Here is a 20,432-nt window from a genome sequence, read left to right on the forward strand (position 1 = left end):
GGCACACAGGGGCGTGTGCCATGTCGACTCTTTGTTTAGTTCTGTACTTAGACACTCAGTCTGCAAAGGCAGTGTGTGGGTGTCCGGGTACAGGGCCCCTGAGGGTGGCACAATAAGTGCTGCAGTCCTCAGGGGTCTTCTCTGGTCACCATGCCCTGGGTACCCAGAGTACCATTTACTAGGGGCTGACAGGTGGCTAGAGATGCCAATTGGGTTTTAGTTTTAACACCGTTTTAGGGAAGGAACACAGGCCCTGTGTACCTGGTTGGCAGGAACCCAGGGCACACTCAGTCAAAGCACATCAGCAGTTCAGAAGAAAGTGGGGGCATACCAATGCAAGAAAGATGGCACTTTCTCACATTGGGTGTTAAAGTGGTACAATGAGGTACAACTAATGCCTGGACCGTGTTAACAAGCTTAAAAAAAAATAATGAAGAAATATAATGACAAGATGTGCCGTATAATGCTGTTTAGTTTGCCTTCTTGCCGTATAATTTACTCAGCCCTGCCGCATAATTTGATCCTCCCCTGCCACATAACGCCAGTTTGCCTGCTTATACCTTTTCCCTATTAGAACTGGGTAAGTTAAGGCACGGGATGTACAACAACAACGAATGACCTAGCCAGGCACTCACAATAAATAAAGGGGCTTCCCACTTATGGCCTTACCAGTCGGCCCATCGCCCACAGATTCCCCACAAGACGGATGTGGGCACTGCATTTGTTGACACAGGAGCCCGCTTTGCCCTACCACTTCTAGCAAACACCGACCATCCCCTGATATTAACAATCATCACCTTTTAGGAGATTCAGGAATACATGTCATCACGCTCCTCAGGGGCGCGGCCCCACCCACCACCTACTAGATACATGGAGACACAGCTTCTATCACCGGATCAGCAGCAACATGCTACCAGCATGGGCGTTTGGCAGGAATTCTAGGTTGCAGGCGACACAGCTCTTGGAGTGGTGAGATGAACCTCTCCCTTTCTTTTTCGTCAGGCCGATTGGTCGGGGAAGTATGTAAATACTAAATACTCAAATCTGCATTTTACCAGAATGTGGCTACAGGGAGTAGTCCCGCCAGCCCATGTATGGTGACTGGAGACACTTTGGACAGTAGGAGCTTTACAAACTTCGGATACTTCAATTACGTTAAGCAGACCACGGTTATAATATGACTGGACAACACAACTTTACAACCTCACGGGATATGTTTTCTGTGTCATGTACTCAATATGAATGGATGATTGAATCTTTGCAAGGGGTTGGGAATCCTTTCCTTTTTGCAATAAAAAGCCTACAACCAGCAGGCATGCACACAATTTAGTACAAGGTGTGTCTGACCAAACAAAAGAATTACCAAAGGCACTAGAACACTTCCATATGGAAGATGCATATCAATGCATGCACCATGTGGATGAGTTAATACTACACCTCCCTCCAAAAGCCACTCAGAAAATCCTGTACGGTCTTGTTTTTAGAATATACTTTTTTTGCACATTGTCTATGACCTATATCTGGTACTATTAACAAGTGACAGTCTCGATAAAAACAGTTTACTAACCTTTGACAACAACACTTGTCAAACAGGGATAGAAAAACAGTCCTGATGAAAGCCTGGGACCCCATAAGTACTGTGAGAAAGGGCTGACACATGTAACTTATATACAGGGATAAAACATCCCCTATTTGACCAAATTATTAAGTAATTTTAACCACACCAGTGTTACCCAAAATAAAGAGGTAAGCACAAGGTATTTTTAATATGCACTCTCCCAGTTAGGATTAGATCTTTATCCAAAGTGCTCCCTGGGAAATGGTTGAGCCCACCTTGGTTTATAGGGATCAGGGTGAGAGCATCTATGATGAAGGAGTAGAGTTAGCGTACAACTAATATCAACAATGAAACATAGAATCATAAAGTACGCTTGTATGCGTGCCAACTGTCCGGACGTTGCTTGCCTCTAAAAAATGAAGCATGAACCATGCGAGGATCCACAGTAAAGATATTTAATATTTTCCACTGGAGCAAGAGGACAAGTTCATCATTTCTTAAAATATTGAGCAGAGGGTGATAGCATACCTTTTGTAACAGTGATCTGTAAGGGAGACAGTATCCTATGGTTCCCATCACAGAATCTTTTCTTTCCCCCCTCCAACACTAGTGTGGTCCTCATTTTGGTACGCTTACCTATGTAATGCCCAGCCTGCATGTTCCCTTGGTGATTGCATACAGCATATAAGTCATAGATAAAGTCCTCCGGATCTCGCCCAAGTCCATATGGTCGTCTCCAGGGTGACCAATGAGAGGGCAGGCTCCAGCTACTCTGGCTGCGCTTCACAACGTGAGGAGTCATGTCCAGACCAAGAAGAGGAAACTTTACCATGTTCTGTAGCTTCATTCGCCGGTCACCTTCCTGTTTAGAAATGAACCGTACAAGAATAGAACTTGCATGAAAGAAGTAAACTGATAATCGGTTGCATTTCAGTAAGGTTTAAAACCTCCTTCATAAAATGACAAGAAAATCTGAACAGGGACAATCTTACAGTATTGGTGATTACGTTAAACCAGTTATGGAGGAATAAAGAAAAACTTAACTTGAAATAGACATCCTAGTAAGTTAGCACTCATTTAGCCACCACATAGTCTAAATCTAAAAAGAGTATTTGACAGCTAATGTCTCAAACGGCTCTGGACAGCAACTCAAAAACACAAACACAAACCAATTTGAATCCAACTACACCCCACAGGTACTCCATTCTCACCGCCCCTGGCTGCATCCCAGTGCCCGGGGGCCTCAGACAGAATCCCACTTCCCAAAGGGTACTGTGATGGTATCATATTTCTCAAAACAGCCTCAGGCTTCCCACCTGCCAGCAAGGCATTGGTTGGCATCTCACCCACAAGGGTAGCAAAAGCCAGGTCCTAGAATACCATCAATAACTTTCACTGGGACACAAAGCCTCAGATGCCCCCAATCCCAGCCCCCTGACTTCCTACATTGGCTACCACAATCCAAGACAGATTCCAATCTCACAAAGGTCCTTTAACTGCTTCTTCTTCTAAGAGGTTTCTTTCAGGGTCCAACCTCTCAGAGGGCCTCCAACTCTGCTGCTGTGTATTGAACTACAGATTGGCAGTGAATTTGGAGAGGGACTGGCTCAGCCTTTAATCAATTGAACAGCGAACATTAGTAATGGTTAATGACAGTACCTTAATGTAGCAAAACAGCTCTAGTTACTTCAACCTAAAAAGCAAGTTATATTAACAACTGGCAATAAGTTCTTAGGCGTCTTAGCAGTCAAGCCAACCACACTTTGAAATCTGGAACAATTAGTTTTGCATTTCTTATAAATTATGTGCCTCAAGTCCCATCTTGGAGGGTGCTAATAGCTTTAAAAAAAGTAGAAACTGAATTGGCTGAAGGTGGTCCTTATGACATTGAACCAGTTTGTAGGTAAGTCTTTCAAGGGGGTCAGGGGCAGGCTAAGCTTGTGACAGGATTCCCCAAGTTTAGGACATATCCAGCATTATCAAATTATTAGTTGGTATCAAAGCACCGCCCTTGCATCAGTTTGGCCACATATAACATCTTGCCTCAAGAAGGAGCTTTAGATGGAGTTTAACATTAAGATGAACCCAACTACATTATAGCACACCAAAATCAAATTGAGAAACTGCAACCCCACATACCCTTTTTCCTCCACGCCCACCCGAAAATACTCCAAATACTCTCAAATTTTGCAAGGGCTCAGACTAATTTTATTTTCTCTCATATGTAGCATACAACAACTGATTCAAGGCCACAACAAACAATGCTACCTCTTCCTTGAAAATCCCCTGGTTTTATTACCTGTCGGAATCTCTTTAGATGAATGATCAGGACGTCCGGCAAAGTCCAAAGGCTCAGTCTAATGCTTCCTTGCTGCAACTGTTTACAATGAGGGCAACGCCAAGCATCGTCTGGAGCGAGCTGGGAATACACCAAACAATAGTGTAAGAGAAATGCTACACATTTAGCTTAAAGAGTCATGCAGCAGTACTGCCAACCATCCAGATAGTATGAAAGACCAAACTGACAAGAGGAAATAATGCATATTTCCACACGAGATGTAGAAGGCACCATAAAAGGTCGAAGAGGAAACACTGAGAAGGACCTATAGCTTGGGAGGGCGCTCGACAGACAGGTGGGGGGGGAGAGAGTCGAACAGACAGGTGGAGGGGCAGTTGGCTAGACAGTTGGGTGGACAGTCCAATAGACAGCTGGGTGAGGAGCCAGATAGGCAGCTAGGTTGGCAGTCAGACAGCTGAGGTGGGATCAGGAAGTCAGAGAAAGTGGAGACAAGCCAGTTGGCAAGAAGGTGAGATGGCAAAAGTGGCACATAAACATTGGTAATGTGGTCCAATGCAAACAGCATGAATAGAGGAGATTAATTTTCATCAGGATGAAAGTAAAATGGAGCAGTTGCACGAGCCCAGCTCTGACTGAGAATGATGGGCAGTTAAAGTAGACTGGGCAGATGTAGCAAAAGGACAGAGGGTGTGATGCTGCCAAAGTATGAGCAGACGGGCGAGTATGGTGCCAGGATGGGAGTAAAAGGGGCTCTTATGCCATAAGGGGGGGGGGAAAGCATTTACAATGCAATAGGCCTCTCATTTACAAGATTTTCATAAATTTGAGACCTATTGCATTGTAAATGCTTGCTCTCTTTAGTGTCACCCGTGCACTTGGTGGCAAAGATGTACAGGCACATATATTATCAGAATTAGGATTCACTAAGAAATGTGGCAGGATGTTTGCAGGTTGTGCTTCTATTGGCATATACCAATCCTGCTGTGGCTCCCAGTAATGCATAATGGTGACAAGAGCCACAAATGCATAGTTTCCAACATTTAAAAAAAAATCCTGTGACATTTTGCAGCACAGGCCTGCAGCAGAAAGAAAGTTCTTGTTTGCATATATGTGTTTGTAATAAAGAGGAACAGTTTCTGCAAAAAAATTACCCAATACAGTGTCAACTTGCCAGACTGTCCCTGCAAAACTGGACAGTTGGCAACAATGCAAATGGTTAGCTCTATATTTTCCACTGTTCCTCAGAGCCCCAATGATTCACAAGCATTGCAAAACGGCTGATTGTACACGAGGGCTTTTGTGAGCGTCTGAGGGCTGGGATCACCATCGGTACATATCCCTGTATGCCCTATGCCGTCCGCCTTCTGCAGCGCAGTAATCGTACCGTAATGAAGATTTTTCAAGCCAGACTACCTTTCCGGACATCCAACCCTGCTTGCTGAGGACCCAACTGTAATGACGGCCCAGGCTGCCTGGACCTGTGTATTATCCCAGAATCACAGCAAAGGTGCTGCCCGGAATCTCTCTCGATAGCGGAGGACTGCTGCCTCCTGCATCTACTGAAGCCTCCTGATGCCCTGTGGAGGTGGGTTGCACTGCGCTTAGATGCGGAGATCTTATTGATCACATTGGTGATTGCCTACTAGTGCAACAGCGGGAAGCTGCTAGCCCCCTCAACGGCTACTTGAACTGCCCCATGGTGTTGTGTGGGAGGCTACCAGCCCCCTCATCGGCTACCTCATTCCCATCGTGCAGTGAAGGCTGGTCGGGCTGCACTTGATGCGCTGGGGGCCTCCGGGTCAGAGGACTATTGCTTTTCCCCAACACTTAACTCATTGAGACTCGTAGACTCCCAGTTTCACCACGCTGTGAGAAACCTGTTCTCCACCGCGCGTATTGCCTTCCATGACGGCCATCTGCATACCACCCTCTATGACTACCCGGTGCTCTCAGACCTACTGCTTCTATACCACACTGTGTGGGGACCCGTACGCTTCGCATTCGGCAGGCCATACTCCACGAGGCATGAGAGCCACTTCCGTTGACTCCCCCGGCCAGGTGGGGCCTCTACATGGGGAGCTTGAGTTGGGGGGAGGCTGCTGATTTGGCTCTTCGCTCCCTTCTGACATGGCTGCAAAATGTCACGCTGAGCAGACTTGGTTGCTTTCAGTTGTCCTTTTGTTATTGTGCTGCATGGCTTGCCTGAATAGGGTCCGTATCCTCTCCTCTACGGTTCTTTAGGTCTGCTTGCCTCTGTCTGTCTCGAGCAGCATTTTTAGCAACATTTGTGCAGCGTTTGAACCCACTGGCAGCCATTTGCCCTTTCTCAGCCCATCCATTTTGTACCGCCTAGTATCTGAACCAGAAGCATTTAGGAATAGAAGAGGCGCTCATTGCTCTGCTATGGCATGATTCCTTACATACATTAACAAGCGAGCAGGACATGTGATCACGCTGTGCGCCGGAGGCGTGCATGTCTCTTAAAGAAGAGTTCGTGGGAACATGTAAGTGTGCAGTGGGAGCCAGAGAGGAGACGCCATGCGCGTGCACATTGCCGGTTCGGGCGTGCACATGGTTGGTCTCCCTTCTTGCACCAAACCCACAACAATAGTTCCGCCAAGGCGAAGCTGCGCATGCGCTGCATAGGTCTCCCTCCGCGCACCAAACCGACAATAGTCTCGCCAAGGCGAAGCAGCGCATGCGCTATATTCGCTAGGCGAGACCTAAAAAGGAGGTACACCGCACCCCAGCATGAGCAGAAGGGAGGTAACCACATCACATAGAAAGCTGAGGAGAGATTGGTGCACTAGGAACATAAGACGGTGTTCCTGCACCAGAATGCAAAGCAGAAACAGAGCAACAGAACAGGAGCAGAAAGGGGTCACTGCCAGAACCCGAACCAAAGGGGGCAAAAGCCTGTATGACAGTGTAGGCAAAAGGTGAGCCCCCAGTGATAGTATGCAACAGCCTGCTCTGCAGAGGTGGCAACTCGAGCAAGATACGGTCATCTTCATAATTTCTTCCTAATAACCCCTCCGTAGCATTTCATATTTCCATTTGAGTTTACATTTCTCATTATGCATACTGCATTTAGTGTTGTTTCCATGTGTATAGTGACATCTGCTTTATGACAATTCGATAGCGTTATCAGTTTTCACATATACATTCAAATGGTTGATAAAGTTTTACAGAATTGAGTAAAGATGCAACAAGATTTATACGTCAAGTCTAGCTTTTCGCATCATTTCAAGTTAAGTCTGCCCATATATAAAAAAAAATGGAAAAGTGTATTTAAGCTGGATACAGACAAGTACAAGGCAGAGAGAAAGATGTTTGACTGAAATTGGAGACTGAAATTGAGTAAGCAGAAGGTGTAATCATCATTTGTGGAGGCCCCAGGAATAAGGCACCTGGGACCCAGCCTGGCCTATGGGCTTTCTGGGACAGAGAGCTAATCTGAGACAAGTACCTTCAACAGAATACTACTTCAAATGTGCCACCAAGGTATGACCGTGAGAGGCCACCTCCAAAACTCATACAGGCCCATTTGGTGCTAAGACAGCTCAGCTAGAGGTAAAAATGGATGGGCTGGAGGACGGAAACTAGTACCATCTTTTCCATGGAGGAATACTCTGAAATGCTGTTACAATGTTGCTTGTTTCTCTACAAGCCTGTGGTCTTTCACCATTTGGATTCCCTACATAAATGCTACCTGTTCCTCTTTGGTGTAGAGATGGAAACACTGTGACAGGGTGCAGGTCTGTGGTTGATGGTGAAGCTCCCGCTGCAGTCGAACGCTCTCAGAGTCTGGGACATACTCCTCTTCAGTATTTCCAAACAAACTAATATAAAAGAAGAATAAATGTTAGTGGCAGACAAAGAAGTAAAGAGCATGCTAAAACCTAGAGAAGATGAAAGAACAGAGAAAGATGGAGATTTATTAAAAAAAACAGACAACTGGTTTTGATATGAAGGATCTTTAGGTTTTGTGGGGGTTGGAGTACAGAGCTCCACATTTCAGCTTCAGATTAAGGGGCTTTCGTGCCACATTATTTCAACTACATGGAGGATGAGATACTCACTACTCCTTCGTTTCCCTGTCCCATTCCACCACAATCTTGACATGGGGTGTTCCTCCAAGTCCACATGACTTCAATGCCCTAAATGAAGCAGGGAAATAAAAGTGTCTTTCAGCTGAGAATGCATGATTTGTGTAGCTGTCACAAACACTACCAATTTCATGCTGAATGAGATCAAACAAGGCTGCAATAATTTAGAATCAAGTCCATATAAGCTGGGATCACTTAGGTGCTCCTTTCATAGGAAACGAATGAGAACAATCTCGGACTGCAGCCAATGTCTGATCCAGGGATGAACCTTTAACTTCTCAAATACCATCTAAAAAATCACAACATTTCAAAATTACTCATCTCAGATCTCTAGAAATAGCATTCTTCACATCAGAAATCTTGTAATCATTAAAATGTTTTCACTTCTTCATGTTGTATAAAAATAAATCAAATGTGATATTCCCTGTGACATTCTCTGATCTGAGTGAGTGCCTACCTGTCCACGGTGGGGTGGCACAAGGGGTGCTCCTCCTGAGGCAATAAGTATGTTATTCCCACAAAGCTGACCACACGCAGGCTAAATGGACAGACCTGCGGTGACACGAAGATACAAGCAGACAAACATTAACACAATTGCAGGGTTTCTCTCATTACTTTGGAGAAGCAACAACACAGTGCTTGGTTAATTTTGATCAAAACATTAAGTAGGTGACAAAAACAGGGATATTAGTAAATAAACACAACCACACTGACTGCACTCCATCTGCAAACTCCCATTTGATGATCACACCCACTGTGTTTAACCTGCAAAGATGGCAAGCTCATATTTACACCAACTTAACACAATATGTCAACATCCCTTACCCACAATGGCATCCACTCTGCAACACTTGTCAACATATCTTGCCGGCAAACATCATTTCTACCAATGGGATAGTAGGACTTATCACAAAGAGCGGAGGACTGGCATTCATATACAAATGCACAAACCTAGCCAAAACTAAAGAAGAATGCTGAATTCAGGGAACTGGTCAGTGACCAAACACTTCTGAAAGTTAATATCAACAGTACACAAAACTATCACTTGACTGCTATTCTACAAATGGACCCCTGATGAAGGTAGTCAAAACTTTACCCTTCCACCAAGCTGGATTCTGGAATGGTATTTTTCTACCCAGGAGATACCAATAGCTGGGGTACTTCTAACTGCGGGCTGTGGAAAATCCAGCCAACTAAGAGGTGGATGCTGAAGGGCACTAAAATGGAAAATTACAGAGGAACCTTGCAAGCGCTTGTCACTATTTTCCTAGTAATTTGTAATTTTCCTGTGGCCTTTCGCACACAGATTTAGGCTGTTTTTCAGCAGCCGAAATCTGTGTGTGAAAATGAACATTTTGTAATTCCAATGGGGTCGCTAATGGTTGCGTGGGAGTGAGGAAGAGCTCAGATACCAATTCCAGCTTTAATATTGAATTACAAAATAATTGCTCATCAAACTTTTGGTGTAATTGCTTGAGGATTGGCTCTGGAGGAGATTTTGGACCGAAAATCAAACATTTTGGTGGTGGAAGCTTTGCCTTTGATAGAGGAAGGTTCGATTTCGAAAGAAGAAGTATTTTGTTTTCGGTGCAGACACTGAAGAGTGAGGTGTTCTGGTCTCAGATGAAAGAGATAGAGAGTCCCTTGCTATAGGCCGAACTTTCGGAGCCCGATCCGAAGTTTCGGAGCCCGATCCGAAGGGCGAAGCTTCAGATTCATGTTATCAATGTATGCCATGGCATGTGAGCAGTTGCAGCCCCTCAGCAGTTTTCTCTGTAGAAAATGAGGATTTGGTTTTAGGAGTGGGGGTAGAAGTACTCTCAGAACGTTGTTTTTGAGCTACCTGAAGAGTATCTGAGTCTTCTTGTTGACCGAAGACGTCCGGGACATCGTCCAGTTGCTCACGCTGCATTTCTTATTGCCTAGCCCCTCGATCTCGAAGAGTCTTTAGACCTAAAAGATTTACAGGCTTCACGGGTGTATTCTTGATGTTCGGGCGAGAGACATAAGTTGCAAAGGGGATGTTGGTCGGTGTGAGGGTATATGGAGTGGCACTTCTGACAGAAACAGGACTGACTACAGACTGCGATCCATTAGCAGGTCAATCTCGATCTTTTTAGAAATTTTGCACAGCCAGTTGTGGCCAGGAGGTCAAAGGAACAAGTTGAAAACCTGCTTCGAAAGTTTATCATAAAATGTATACTATTTCGATCGAGACAATGCCGTCGAGCTATGTAGCAGACCAAATGGAGACCAAAGGAGACTCAAACCAGAGAACGAGATACTAGATTCAAAACAGTCGGCAGAAAAAACAATCTGAAGATGGTGATGACTATGTGCAGTATTTCCAGGAGGAGTCACACCACCTCATGACTCGAAGAAAACGTCTTTGAACAAACCACTTGTAATCATTCAAGCACAACACTAGATGGCAGACTTATGCAAAGCATGTGTATCTACAGCAGACATGCATCAAATAAAATGTTTACTACCAGAAGAGTAAATTCAATTTTAAGAAAAAAACATACCATCAGTTAAATCAGTGGAATAGCACCACACTATTAAACATGTAAATGGACATACACAAACCTACATACATACACACATACAAAAATCTATGCACCTACATGGATGCCACAGGACTCCCATCCTAGAATGCATTCTTATGTGTGCAGACCTCAATATAATCATATATATGCATGTGTTTCAGTTTGGGGATGTCGGGAACCATACCTGCACATTGAAAATAACTGCATTCCCTGGTAAATGCTTGTATTCACACATACCTGCATAACACAATCCACTTACATGCACAAAAAGTACTAAAACCTTCCCCCTAAAAAGAGGTCTACGTTAGCTTCTATACCATACCTGGATACAAGCAGATGGTCGTAAGAAGTATTGCAGCTTTTCTAAGATTTCTTTCTGTAGTATATCCCACGGAACAGCTCTTTCGAGGTGCAGCACAAAGGGCTGTCCAAACCTAATAAAATATGGTACATGTTAATAACAGAAACCTGTATAGTTGGTAGGATGCGGCGCCCTTGCATCCTGGTAGCAGTATTCATAACCCACGATTTTAGTCTCAGATGAAGACTGTCCACCGCCACTCTAAGCAGAACTGCAATGTCCACCACTCACTACTACACATCTGACCTAGAAAACTTGATTTTTTTTGCATGATATTAACATAAAATATCAAAATGAAGTGATCTGTAGCACTGGTGCCTACCTTTTTCCCTGTTGCCCGGTGCAGGCTCGGTTACACACGAGGATCACTATCTTCTCACCAGTTGATGACCTTTTGGAACCCAGCTCAAGCCGACCCGATTTCCCAGTGCCCTGCCTGTAGGAAGAGCGATAATACTCTGATCCTGGTAGTAGAATGCTTGGGTTGTTATTCACACAGGTTCCTGCAATATGAAAAAATATTGAGTTTTTAATCAATGTATTTGAAGTTTAGTTTAATTATCAATAGTAAAGAGATGGAAAATACATGCACTGACTGTTCAATGAGAAACTTGATTAATCCAAACAGGGAACTGAGCACCTTTAATTCGTACCCAAAGGAGGAGCCAAGCAGAGCAAAGCCATTCAAGTAGCATAACACATCTGTTCTCATCCCACCACAAGGAGGAGTGGATCAACGCAATTTTCTAACAAAGATAACAACAACAGAGCTACTTGTTTAAAAACAAAAAAAAATGATGGCGCCAATCTTTTATAAAAAAAAACGGACTATTTTTTCAATGAAGAGGAAACACATCACATCCACCCTTCAAAAGAGGAGCATTGATCCAGAGCGTTATGCCCACCAGGAGTACATCAAAACTATACTTCAAGGAAGAGAGAACTCTATCAAAGCCATTGACCAACAAAAAAGTACATCAACAAATAGAAAAGTGCATCAAAGCCATGCTTCAGCAAGCAGCAGAGCATGCCACAGCCATTACTCTACCACCAGGAGTGCACAAAAGCCATTTGTCAGCAAAGACCTAAGAGTGCCAGTAAATTTCATGTACAACCATAGTGCAGAGACATTCATTAATAACAAGAATGCACCAAATCCGTTTTTTCACAAAGTGCTGCGGGTGTCAGAGCCATTCTTAGGGACTCAGTCATTCATCAATACATTGGACACTGTCTAGCAAGCACGGAAGCGAGGCGAGTTAGAACCATTCTCCGATAAAGGGCAAAGTGTATCAGGTTCATTCTTGATATGAAGTAGATGCAAGTCATACTTAAAAATAAATTTATCAGAGCCTTTCTTCGACAAAAATCAGTCCACAAAACCTGTTGCTAAACAGAGCTTATGTGGGAGCCATTCTACTGAAAACAGGAGAGCTCTTTAGAGACATCCATTTACAAAGTGAGATGCATCACTGACATCCTTCAACAAAGAGGAGAAAGCATCAGTACCACACTTCAAACAAATCAAAGCCCTTCTTCCAAGAGGACAATACTTCAGAGCACAAACATTTTTGAAATAAGAGGGAAGCACATTAGAACCACTCTTCAACAGCTCATCATTTCAAAGCCATTCTTCTACAAAGAGGCAAGCACATTAGATCTGCCAACTAACAAGTAAACACACACCAAATCTAACCTTCCACAAAGAGCAATGCTCCTTGGAGCCAGTTGTGTCACTTCATGACATGCTGGAGCTATCATTCATTCTTCTACAACGAGAGGAGTGCTTTTCACAAAGGCAGGATACTGACTCAGTCATTTTAAGAGGAAAGCAGGTCAGATACATTTTAGGACCAAGAACCACTTGTCCACACAGATCAGAGTCCCTCAGAGTAATTCCCCAAAGCATAGGATTAAAGCCACACTTCACAATGGTGCATTTCCTCATTAGCCATTGTTCAACACAGAAAATATTTGTAGCAGCCATTGCTTCAACAAAGACAAACCATTCATGGACAAAGAACATGACATGTCAAAGGGGTAACGCATATCAGAGACCCTTCAACAAAGGGAGCCCTTTTTTATTTCATTTAGAGATGAGTGCATCAGTCACAGTGCAGCAAAGAGTGGAGTGCACCAGAACCCTTCAATGACAAATAGTGGAAGCTGTTGAAATATTAGCTCAAACAAAAAAACAGCATTCCTTTATCAAAGAGGCATTGGTTTACAGTAGCAAAAATGAACTATGTTCAAATTGGAAAAAAGGCATCAGGGCCATTCTCGAGCAACAAAAGCATATTAGAGCCATTCATTAATAATCATTTGTTCTCAAACAGGACACATCAGGGTCCTTCTTTTATAAAACAGCAAGTGCCTTTAGGGCCATTCTTCAACAAAGAGAATGCACATCAGTCATTCAGCAAACAGAGAGCAGGCCAAATCCATTCTCAACGCAAGTAAAGGATTATTTATACAAACTGTAAAAAAAAACTTCAGAGCAATTCTAGAAAAGGGAATGCATTTCACAGCCACTGCTCAACCAACAGCAAAACATGTCAGTCATTCTTTAGTAGAAGCAAAGCACATAAGTCATTCCTCAAAATAGAGCTATAAGTGCTGAATCCATTCCCTGAGCTGGAGCAGAACGCATCAGATGCCTTCTTTGATGAGGAGCAGTGTGAGTTGGAGCCATTCATTGAAGAGGTGCAGGGCACGTCCGAGCTGTTCTCTGATGAGGAACACAGCAGGTCAGACCCATCCACCAAAAAGGTGCCATGCTTTTTAGATCAATTCCCCAACAAGAAGAGAGTAAATTCAGTTGTCAAATCCTGGAAAACACTCTGAACTACTCCATAACTAACAACAAAGGTTAAGCTACCAAATGCAACTGAAATTTTGATCTATACAAAAAATGGAAAGAAAATTAAACTAAGCACATAATGTACATTTTCTGCTAAAGCACAAAAGCCATTATCTAAATATAAAGAGAGCAAGACAGGTGTTTTTTTTTTTTAAAAGCGGAATGTGTCAGTGGCAATCCTTTCTATGTAGGTTGAGGAGGCCGTTGGCATTTATCGGAAAACACATGAATGTTGGAATGATCCAAATAACTCTAAAAGCTCCCACCCCTTTCAGACAGGATCACTCTGTAGAGAGTGGGGTGTAATAACATGTGCTAATCTTGTATTGGGCAGTATCTTTAAAAGTGAACACAACCACACTGTCTGAATTATTAAATATGTTCAGAGCTGCAGATGTTACAGGACATTTGTAAGAAAACAGGTATGTCATTCTTAGAGGGCCTGCAGATTTTTTTCTATTTTTTTTACATGAGGGATTGTGCAGCATAATAAGGTTTGACCATTGCTTTGATCTGTCTCCGAAGTTTCATAATGTTATTAAGGTAATCAAGGGATAGGCATGAATTGGATTCCATATCCAGCGAGGATGTCTACCGGCTTTTCCACATTATGCAAAATTAACCTTTCAGGGTGCCTTGATAAGCATGGAAGAACACATTTAAAATGGTAGTGTGCTGAAAGTTTAATTATGTGTGAATCAATATTAATTACTCATGAGCACAAAAGTAGTGGCAGAACAAAAAACAGGTTTTGCATACAAAACACTTAATACTTTATGACTGCGCTCAGGCCTCAAGTGATCACACAGTGAGTAAAGATTAAACAACATTGACTAAAAGGCCTGGCTCATGAGTGGAAGTGCCTTTTGTGTCACTGAAGGGTTTAGGCACCCAGTAAGTCACCATACATCCACTCTGAGACTTACCTATTCATACCTACACTCATTCCTGCATTCACCCTATGACACACCCTTACATAAAACACACACAAACTCCAGGACAAATGCCAGATAAATTAAAAGAATACAAATAGAAAAAATGAAAACAGGTTTATGTCAAAAGATGGCGGCATATGTTTGCAATAACAAAACTACACATAGCAGCAGGTGTCCATCTTGCAAAGGGATTGTAAATAGTTGTTTTAAAGTTCCAGCATGGCTACCCCATTTAGAACATGTTGGCCAGCTCTGAATGATAAAACAATGATAGACTATGGACAACAACATTCTATAGTGGTCTACTGATTTAGAGGAAGCGGCCATACAGGATGCGGTGCACCACAGATGAAGTGAGCGGCAAGCAACTGTTTAGCATTGCCTGGAGAACAATGCCTCCATCCAGGAAAGCATACTACATGGGGTAATAGTTCAGCCCACATCAGTCATTGGCTCTATTGCCCTTTGAATGACAGCATTTTCTGATCACGTCTACAACCACAAGAAAATTAGTGTGCTGTATAGTTAGGAATGGATGGCCAGTGCTTTAGTTTTGTTACAACAATCATGGATTGCATCTTGACCAAAGAGGTGTCGAAAGTTGAGACATGCATTGGTAGCTGAAAAATTAGTGACCCAGCTATGCCAAGAAGACGGGTTACTTATATGCTGCACTGGAAAAACTCATGCACACTGAGCAGGATCATGAAGCATTAAATGCTTTGTAAGCAAAAAATTGTGATGCCTGTGTCACTACTTTTCTGCTCATGAGTAATTACCACAGATTTGTACACAACTGTTCTTTCAACACGGAACCGTTTTTCTATATAGGTTTGATTGCCCCTGGTTTCATAGCCCTCTATTTTGCTCCAAGTTTTTTGAGGCTGCACGATATAGAGAAAAACAGTGTTGTGCTGTAGATGTTTATATCATTATGGGAACCTTGAAATGTAAAAGAAGGTAGATTTGTGAAAGAAGATATCTTTACAATCACATTGTCTTCTACTGGTAAATGGCATGTTTTTCGAAACAGCATTTCCTTTTATTGTATGCGCACTACATACTTTTGATATTTGGTAAGGTATTCTCAAACTCTTGCCCCTCTCCGATTCACAAATTGGCATTGAACTTTATTGGGTTTCTAAAGCACTTGTAGGGCAAGTTTCCAAGGTCAGGTCAATGACACAAGTCATGCCATGTACACTTTTCTGGATGTGCGATTATGGGAAGTAGTGCATTTTTGGGGTTTTGTGGCATGTCAAAATATTACTTTATTTTCCAATGAAATTCTAATACAGCATTTCACAGGTGATACTCTATGGGTACATTTATATGTAGTCTACCAAAAAAGCAGGTTCAGCATGCTTCGCATCAAAGATTAGAAGGTGGGAGACCGATCAGCAGGGTTAGCGCTGACTGAATCCAACAAACATGTCAAATAGTTCCATAAGATAGCTTCACAGAAGGATTTGATCGTTTACAAGTAGAAGGCTTATGGCTGCCTCACATCAATTGCTAGTTTTTCCCCCACATCAAAATATCAGTGCCCAGTAATGCCAGGGTGGACATCTGTAGTTTTGAGTCTGAGTGTCTTGGAGGATTGGGTAAATTGCATTTGCTCAAGTTGAGATTTAAGCACTATTAAAGTAACTACAGTGATTTTATCCTAGTAAGGCTACAGAGAAGATATTGAAGTAGATGTCTCATTCTGTGGCTTAGGGTGCGGATGGCAAAATTAACCTGTGGCCTTAGAGATAGGAAGTTGTTTAGACAGATATTTTTCTTTTTGTATTTCCTTGGGTTGGAGAGAAGAGAATTGGCATTTGAACAATGAGTTCACTTTTAAAGTTGGCTGTGCCTCATGACGATTGAAGTGGGAAGAAGGAATTAAGGGAAATGAGCTCCTAAAGAGTGCTTTAGTGTGACAAGTCTGGCTGCAAATTCAAGGACCTGGAAGAATGGTGTGCCTCTGAGTGGGATTCAAAGTCAAGATTGTTGAAAAAGTTCTAGGTGTAGCTTTGATCCTTTGGAAACTCAGGTTATTGCCATGGCTACTAAGATGAAGTTTTAGTTTTTAACCCCATAGTTTCGTTTTCCTTCCTGAAGGAAGGAATTGATCCATTTTAGTGATTCCACAGAGTTTGTGCTTTCCCTTTTTGTGCACACTGGTGCCAGAAGCTAAAGAGAGGTTGAACAACAGCATGACTGCCACTTCGCAATCACAACGGAGATGAGAGCACTATCAAACTTCTGGGCAGGCCGCAATCCAAACGCACATAATTAAATTAATCACATATCCATTTATAATAGAGGAAGAACTGCTTTTCAAGGGAGTAGGTTGGGAAGGTTTGACTTTGGCTGTAGTTGGAACTCGAAAAGTGCTATGGAGGGAATGCACTCTTAACCAAGTTACATTAAGTGAATAAAAAAAATAAAAAAATCACCACCACAAAAGCAAATAAAAATCAAAGCTTTTAGTTAAGCGCATAAGCATGTTCTACTGTAGGTTAGAGAGTCTTTGTTCACAAAGGTCATTACAAACCCAGAGAATGCTTTCTTCACTAAGGGTAGAGTACACCTCAGTTACTAAAACATGTTGTAACACCACCTCTGCTAAAGACAGCCAATTGAGATTCAGGAGACCAAGATAATTGCAAGTCTATTTAAAACCTTTCTTCATTATGGAAAATCGTAGGAGACAACTTCACAAATAAATGAACATTTATCCTAGAAGGCAAAACTTGTTTCAGACATTGCAAAGGACAACAAAACAATATTGCAAATAGCAGATTGGGCCTTCTTTTGATGGGGCGATATTACAGCTCTATTACCAGTAGACCTTTCAAATGCACATGAGGTATAGGCAACCAGGATACTTGTAGGAAAGTGTATTATTATTGGAGGGGGGGTTCAAGTGTCCACCACAAAGAATAAGGGGACTACCGGTGAGGGGTCACACATTAATTAAAATAAACCTGTGCTCAATCCCTGGTAATAAAAAAAAAGCAAACAGACTCAAATCAAAGCAATATGTAAAGTATTTGAGCAATGCATATGCAGTAGAAAAAGTCACAGAACATAAAATCCACAGCCAATTTTTAAATGAATTGAAACATTTTATAAATAAGATAAGACGAAAATGACAAATATCTTTTTTTTTTTAAATTATTTTTATTGACAACACGAGACAGAAGAAAAGAAGGATACAATTGGATAAAACAAAACCAACTGGGGAGAAAAAAAACAAATGCAAAATAGCAGAATGAAAAATTAAAACAGTTACATTAAACATAACATTGAAAGAGATAAAACGTAACGTTGCGGGTAATTTTCCCAGAATATGTACCAAAATTGAAAACGGGTCTTTAAATAATAAAGGTTCCCCAGATTTTATCAAATTTCAATAATGAGCGAATACCTCTTAGTTTAGCCAGAGCGTGCTCCATGGAGTAGATTTCATTTACGAATGGCCACCATTCCATGATATGTGGGGGTTTTGGGGAAATCCAGGCACGTGCCATGACTAATTTAGCACATGACAATACGACGGTTACTAAAGCTTGCTGCCGGATAATGGTAGTATGTATATCAAGTAATACAGAAGATGCCGTCAAAATGGGCGAGCGGACCAATTTTAGTTTCATTATCTTGTCCAGAGCCGACCAAAACTCGGATAGCACTGGGCAGGAAAACATATGTTCCAAATCCGCAGCAATAAGACCGCACTTGGGGCATTTGTTTCGATCACTGAACGAAATATTCGTGGACCACTTAGATATCCTTTCAGGTGTGTGGTATAACATACAAGTGGTTTTAAATTGCTGGAGTCTTAGGTTTGAAGATTGAACAAGATTGTTGATGTTACAAAGAGAGGAGGCAATCATATTGGGGGTTATATTAAGCCCCAGCTTGGTACTCTATTTTTCGGCTAATTTAGAACAGTCACTGACTTTATAAGTATTGAGGCACTTATAACCAATACTGAATAAAGATTCATTTTTTGGTGAGTAAAAACAATCCCAGATATCAGAATCCGAGATTACGCGTACTTTAATCTTACGTTTAAGAAAATCATAAATTTGAATATATTTGAATCTCATTGATTCTGTCACTTTGTACAAAATTTTAAGTGTCTCAAAGTTCAAAAAGCCGCGAGTGCCATATAGGTCCCCCAATATTTTTATACCATGTTCAGACCTAGTATTTGCCATACCATCATTAAAAATCCCAGGAAGTCCAGGGTTGCCCCATAGCAAAAGTTTAGGATGAAAAAAAAGAGGTTTTACAAAAAACCTAAATATTAAACTAGATCTTATTGGTATCCCTAGCGGTCTTGAATTTCACCCTTTTAAAGTAGTTGGGGTCATTAACTCTTAACAAAAACATATTAGAGTCAGAGTTCAACATAAAAATATGAAAATAAAGTTGAGTGTCTGTGTTAAGTAGATACCGTAAACTACTTTAAAAAGTTGCCCAAAAATATAATTTAAAATCTGAGAAATTGAGCCCACCATTGTCTAAAGATCCTTTGAGTAACGCCATGGACCTACGAGCTTTACGATATCCCTAGATAAAGCTTCTGAATATTCCGTCCAGTTTTTTTAAAAAAAAGGTTACTAAGTGATAAAGGGATGGACCGGAATAAATAAAGAAATTTAGGGAGTATTTTCATTTTGATCAGGTTGATCCTACCAATAATATTTAAAGGAAGTTTATGCCACTTTTTTAATAATAAAGTGGTTGTTTTAACTAAAGGTTCATAGTTGATTGTAACTATCTCACTGATTTTGGATGAGATTTTAACCCCCAAGTAGGTAGCAGTCTGACACAGCCCTGATATTACGACTGTTGGTTTATAATTAGCAATTATTTGAGTTTTATTTAAATTTAATTTATATCCGGAAACATCTCAGAATCTACTAGCCTCCGTGGTTATCCCCTGTAAAGCCTTTGCAACATCAGCGTAGAAGACGGCAATATCGTCGGCCTATGCCGTTATTTTCAATGATGTGGGCTCGATCTAAAAGGAATGATGCAGGATTGAAATTGCAGAGCATGAAGGAATGGTTCCATTGAAAGAGCAAACAGAGGTGACAGGGGACACCCTGGGCAGGTGCCGTGAGATATAGAAAAGGTGGCCGACATCAAACCCACATAGCTGATTCTTGCGGTAGGGTTATCGTATAGAGATCAGGTCCATCTTACAAATTTGCCCCTGAAACCGATAGTAGACATTACAGACCAGAGAAAATCCCGCCCCAATCGGTCGAAAGCCTTCTCAGCATCCAATAGGATCATACAGAGCGGGGTGGACTGTCTCCGCTATATCAAAGGCAGTTATAGCCATATTAATATGGGCTGTAGTATCCCAAACCATGACGAACCTGTGCTGCTATGGATTAACTTTTTTGGTATATATGGAACCAATCGGGTGGCCAGCACTTGAGCGAATACCTTGGCGTCTGTGTTAATAAGCAAAATGGGTCGATAAGACCCACATTCGCCGGCCGGCTTGACCTTTTTCAAGAAGACAAGTTTAGCTTAGTTCTAAACTGCTTAGTTAGCAGTTTAGTTTTAGTTCCAGGAAATCGGGGCTTTCCCATTATCACCGATGGAGCGGACGACCTGATGAAGGGGTGATAACTCATCAATACAGATTTTATAGACCTCTACAGGTAAAGTATGTTCCCCGGACGCTTTTCCCAAATATCTAATAATGGGAACCAGAAATATGAATTTTTAGCCTTTCAAGATAAAATAG

General features: G+C 42.0%; 1 protein-coding gene across 1 annotated transcript in view; it reads right to left on the reverse strand.

Moving 5' to 3' along the window:
- The window catches only part of USP31 (ubiquitin specific peptidase 31), a 194,813-nt gene that overhangs the window by 61,415 nt on the left and 112,966 nt on the right, over positions 1-20,432 (reverse strand). The window contains exons 7-13 of the mRNA XM_086940436.1: positions 11,199-11,379; positions 10,838-10,949; positions 8,424-8,518; positions 7,940-8,017; positions 7,570-7,699; positions 3,858-3,977; positions 2,195-2,420 (exon numbers count right to left, since the gene is read on the reverse strand). Coding sequence (XP_086796562.1) covers positions 2,195-2,420; positions 3,858-3,977; positions 7,570-7,699; positions 7,940-8,017; positions 8,424-8,518; positions 10,838-10,949; positions 11,199-11,379 — 942 coding nt within the window. The remainder of the gene's footprint in view (positions 1-2,194; positions 2,421-3,857; positions 3,978-7,569; positions 7,700-7,939; positions 8,018-8,423; positions 8,519-10,837; positions 10,950-11,198; positions 11,380-20,432) is intronic.

This window comes from Lissotriton vulgaris, chromosome 10 (assembly GCF_964263255.1).
Source record: "Lissotriton vulgaris chromosome 10, aLisVul1.2, whole genome shotgun sequence".
In the NCBI taxonomy this organism is placed as follows: Eukaryota; Metazoa; Chordata; class Amphibia; order Caudata; family Salamandridae; genus Lissotriton; species Lissotriton vulgaris.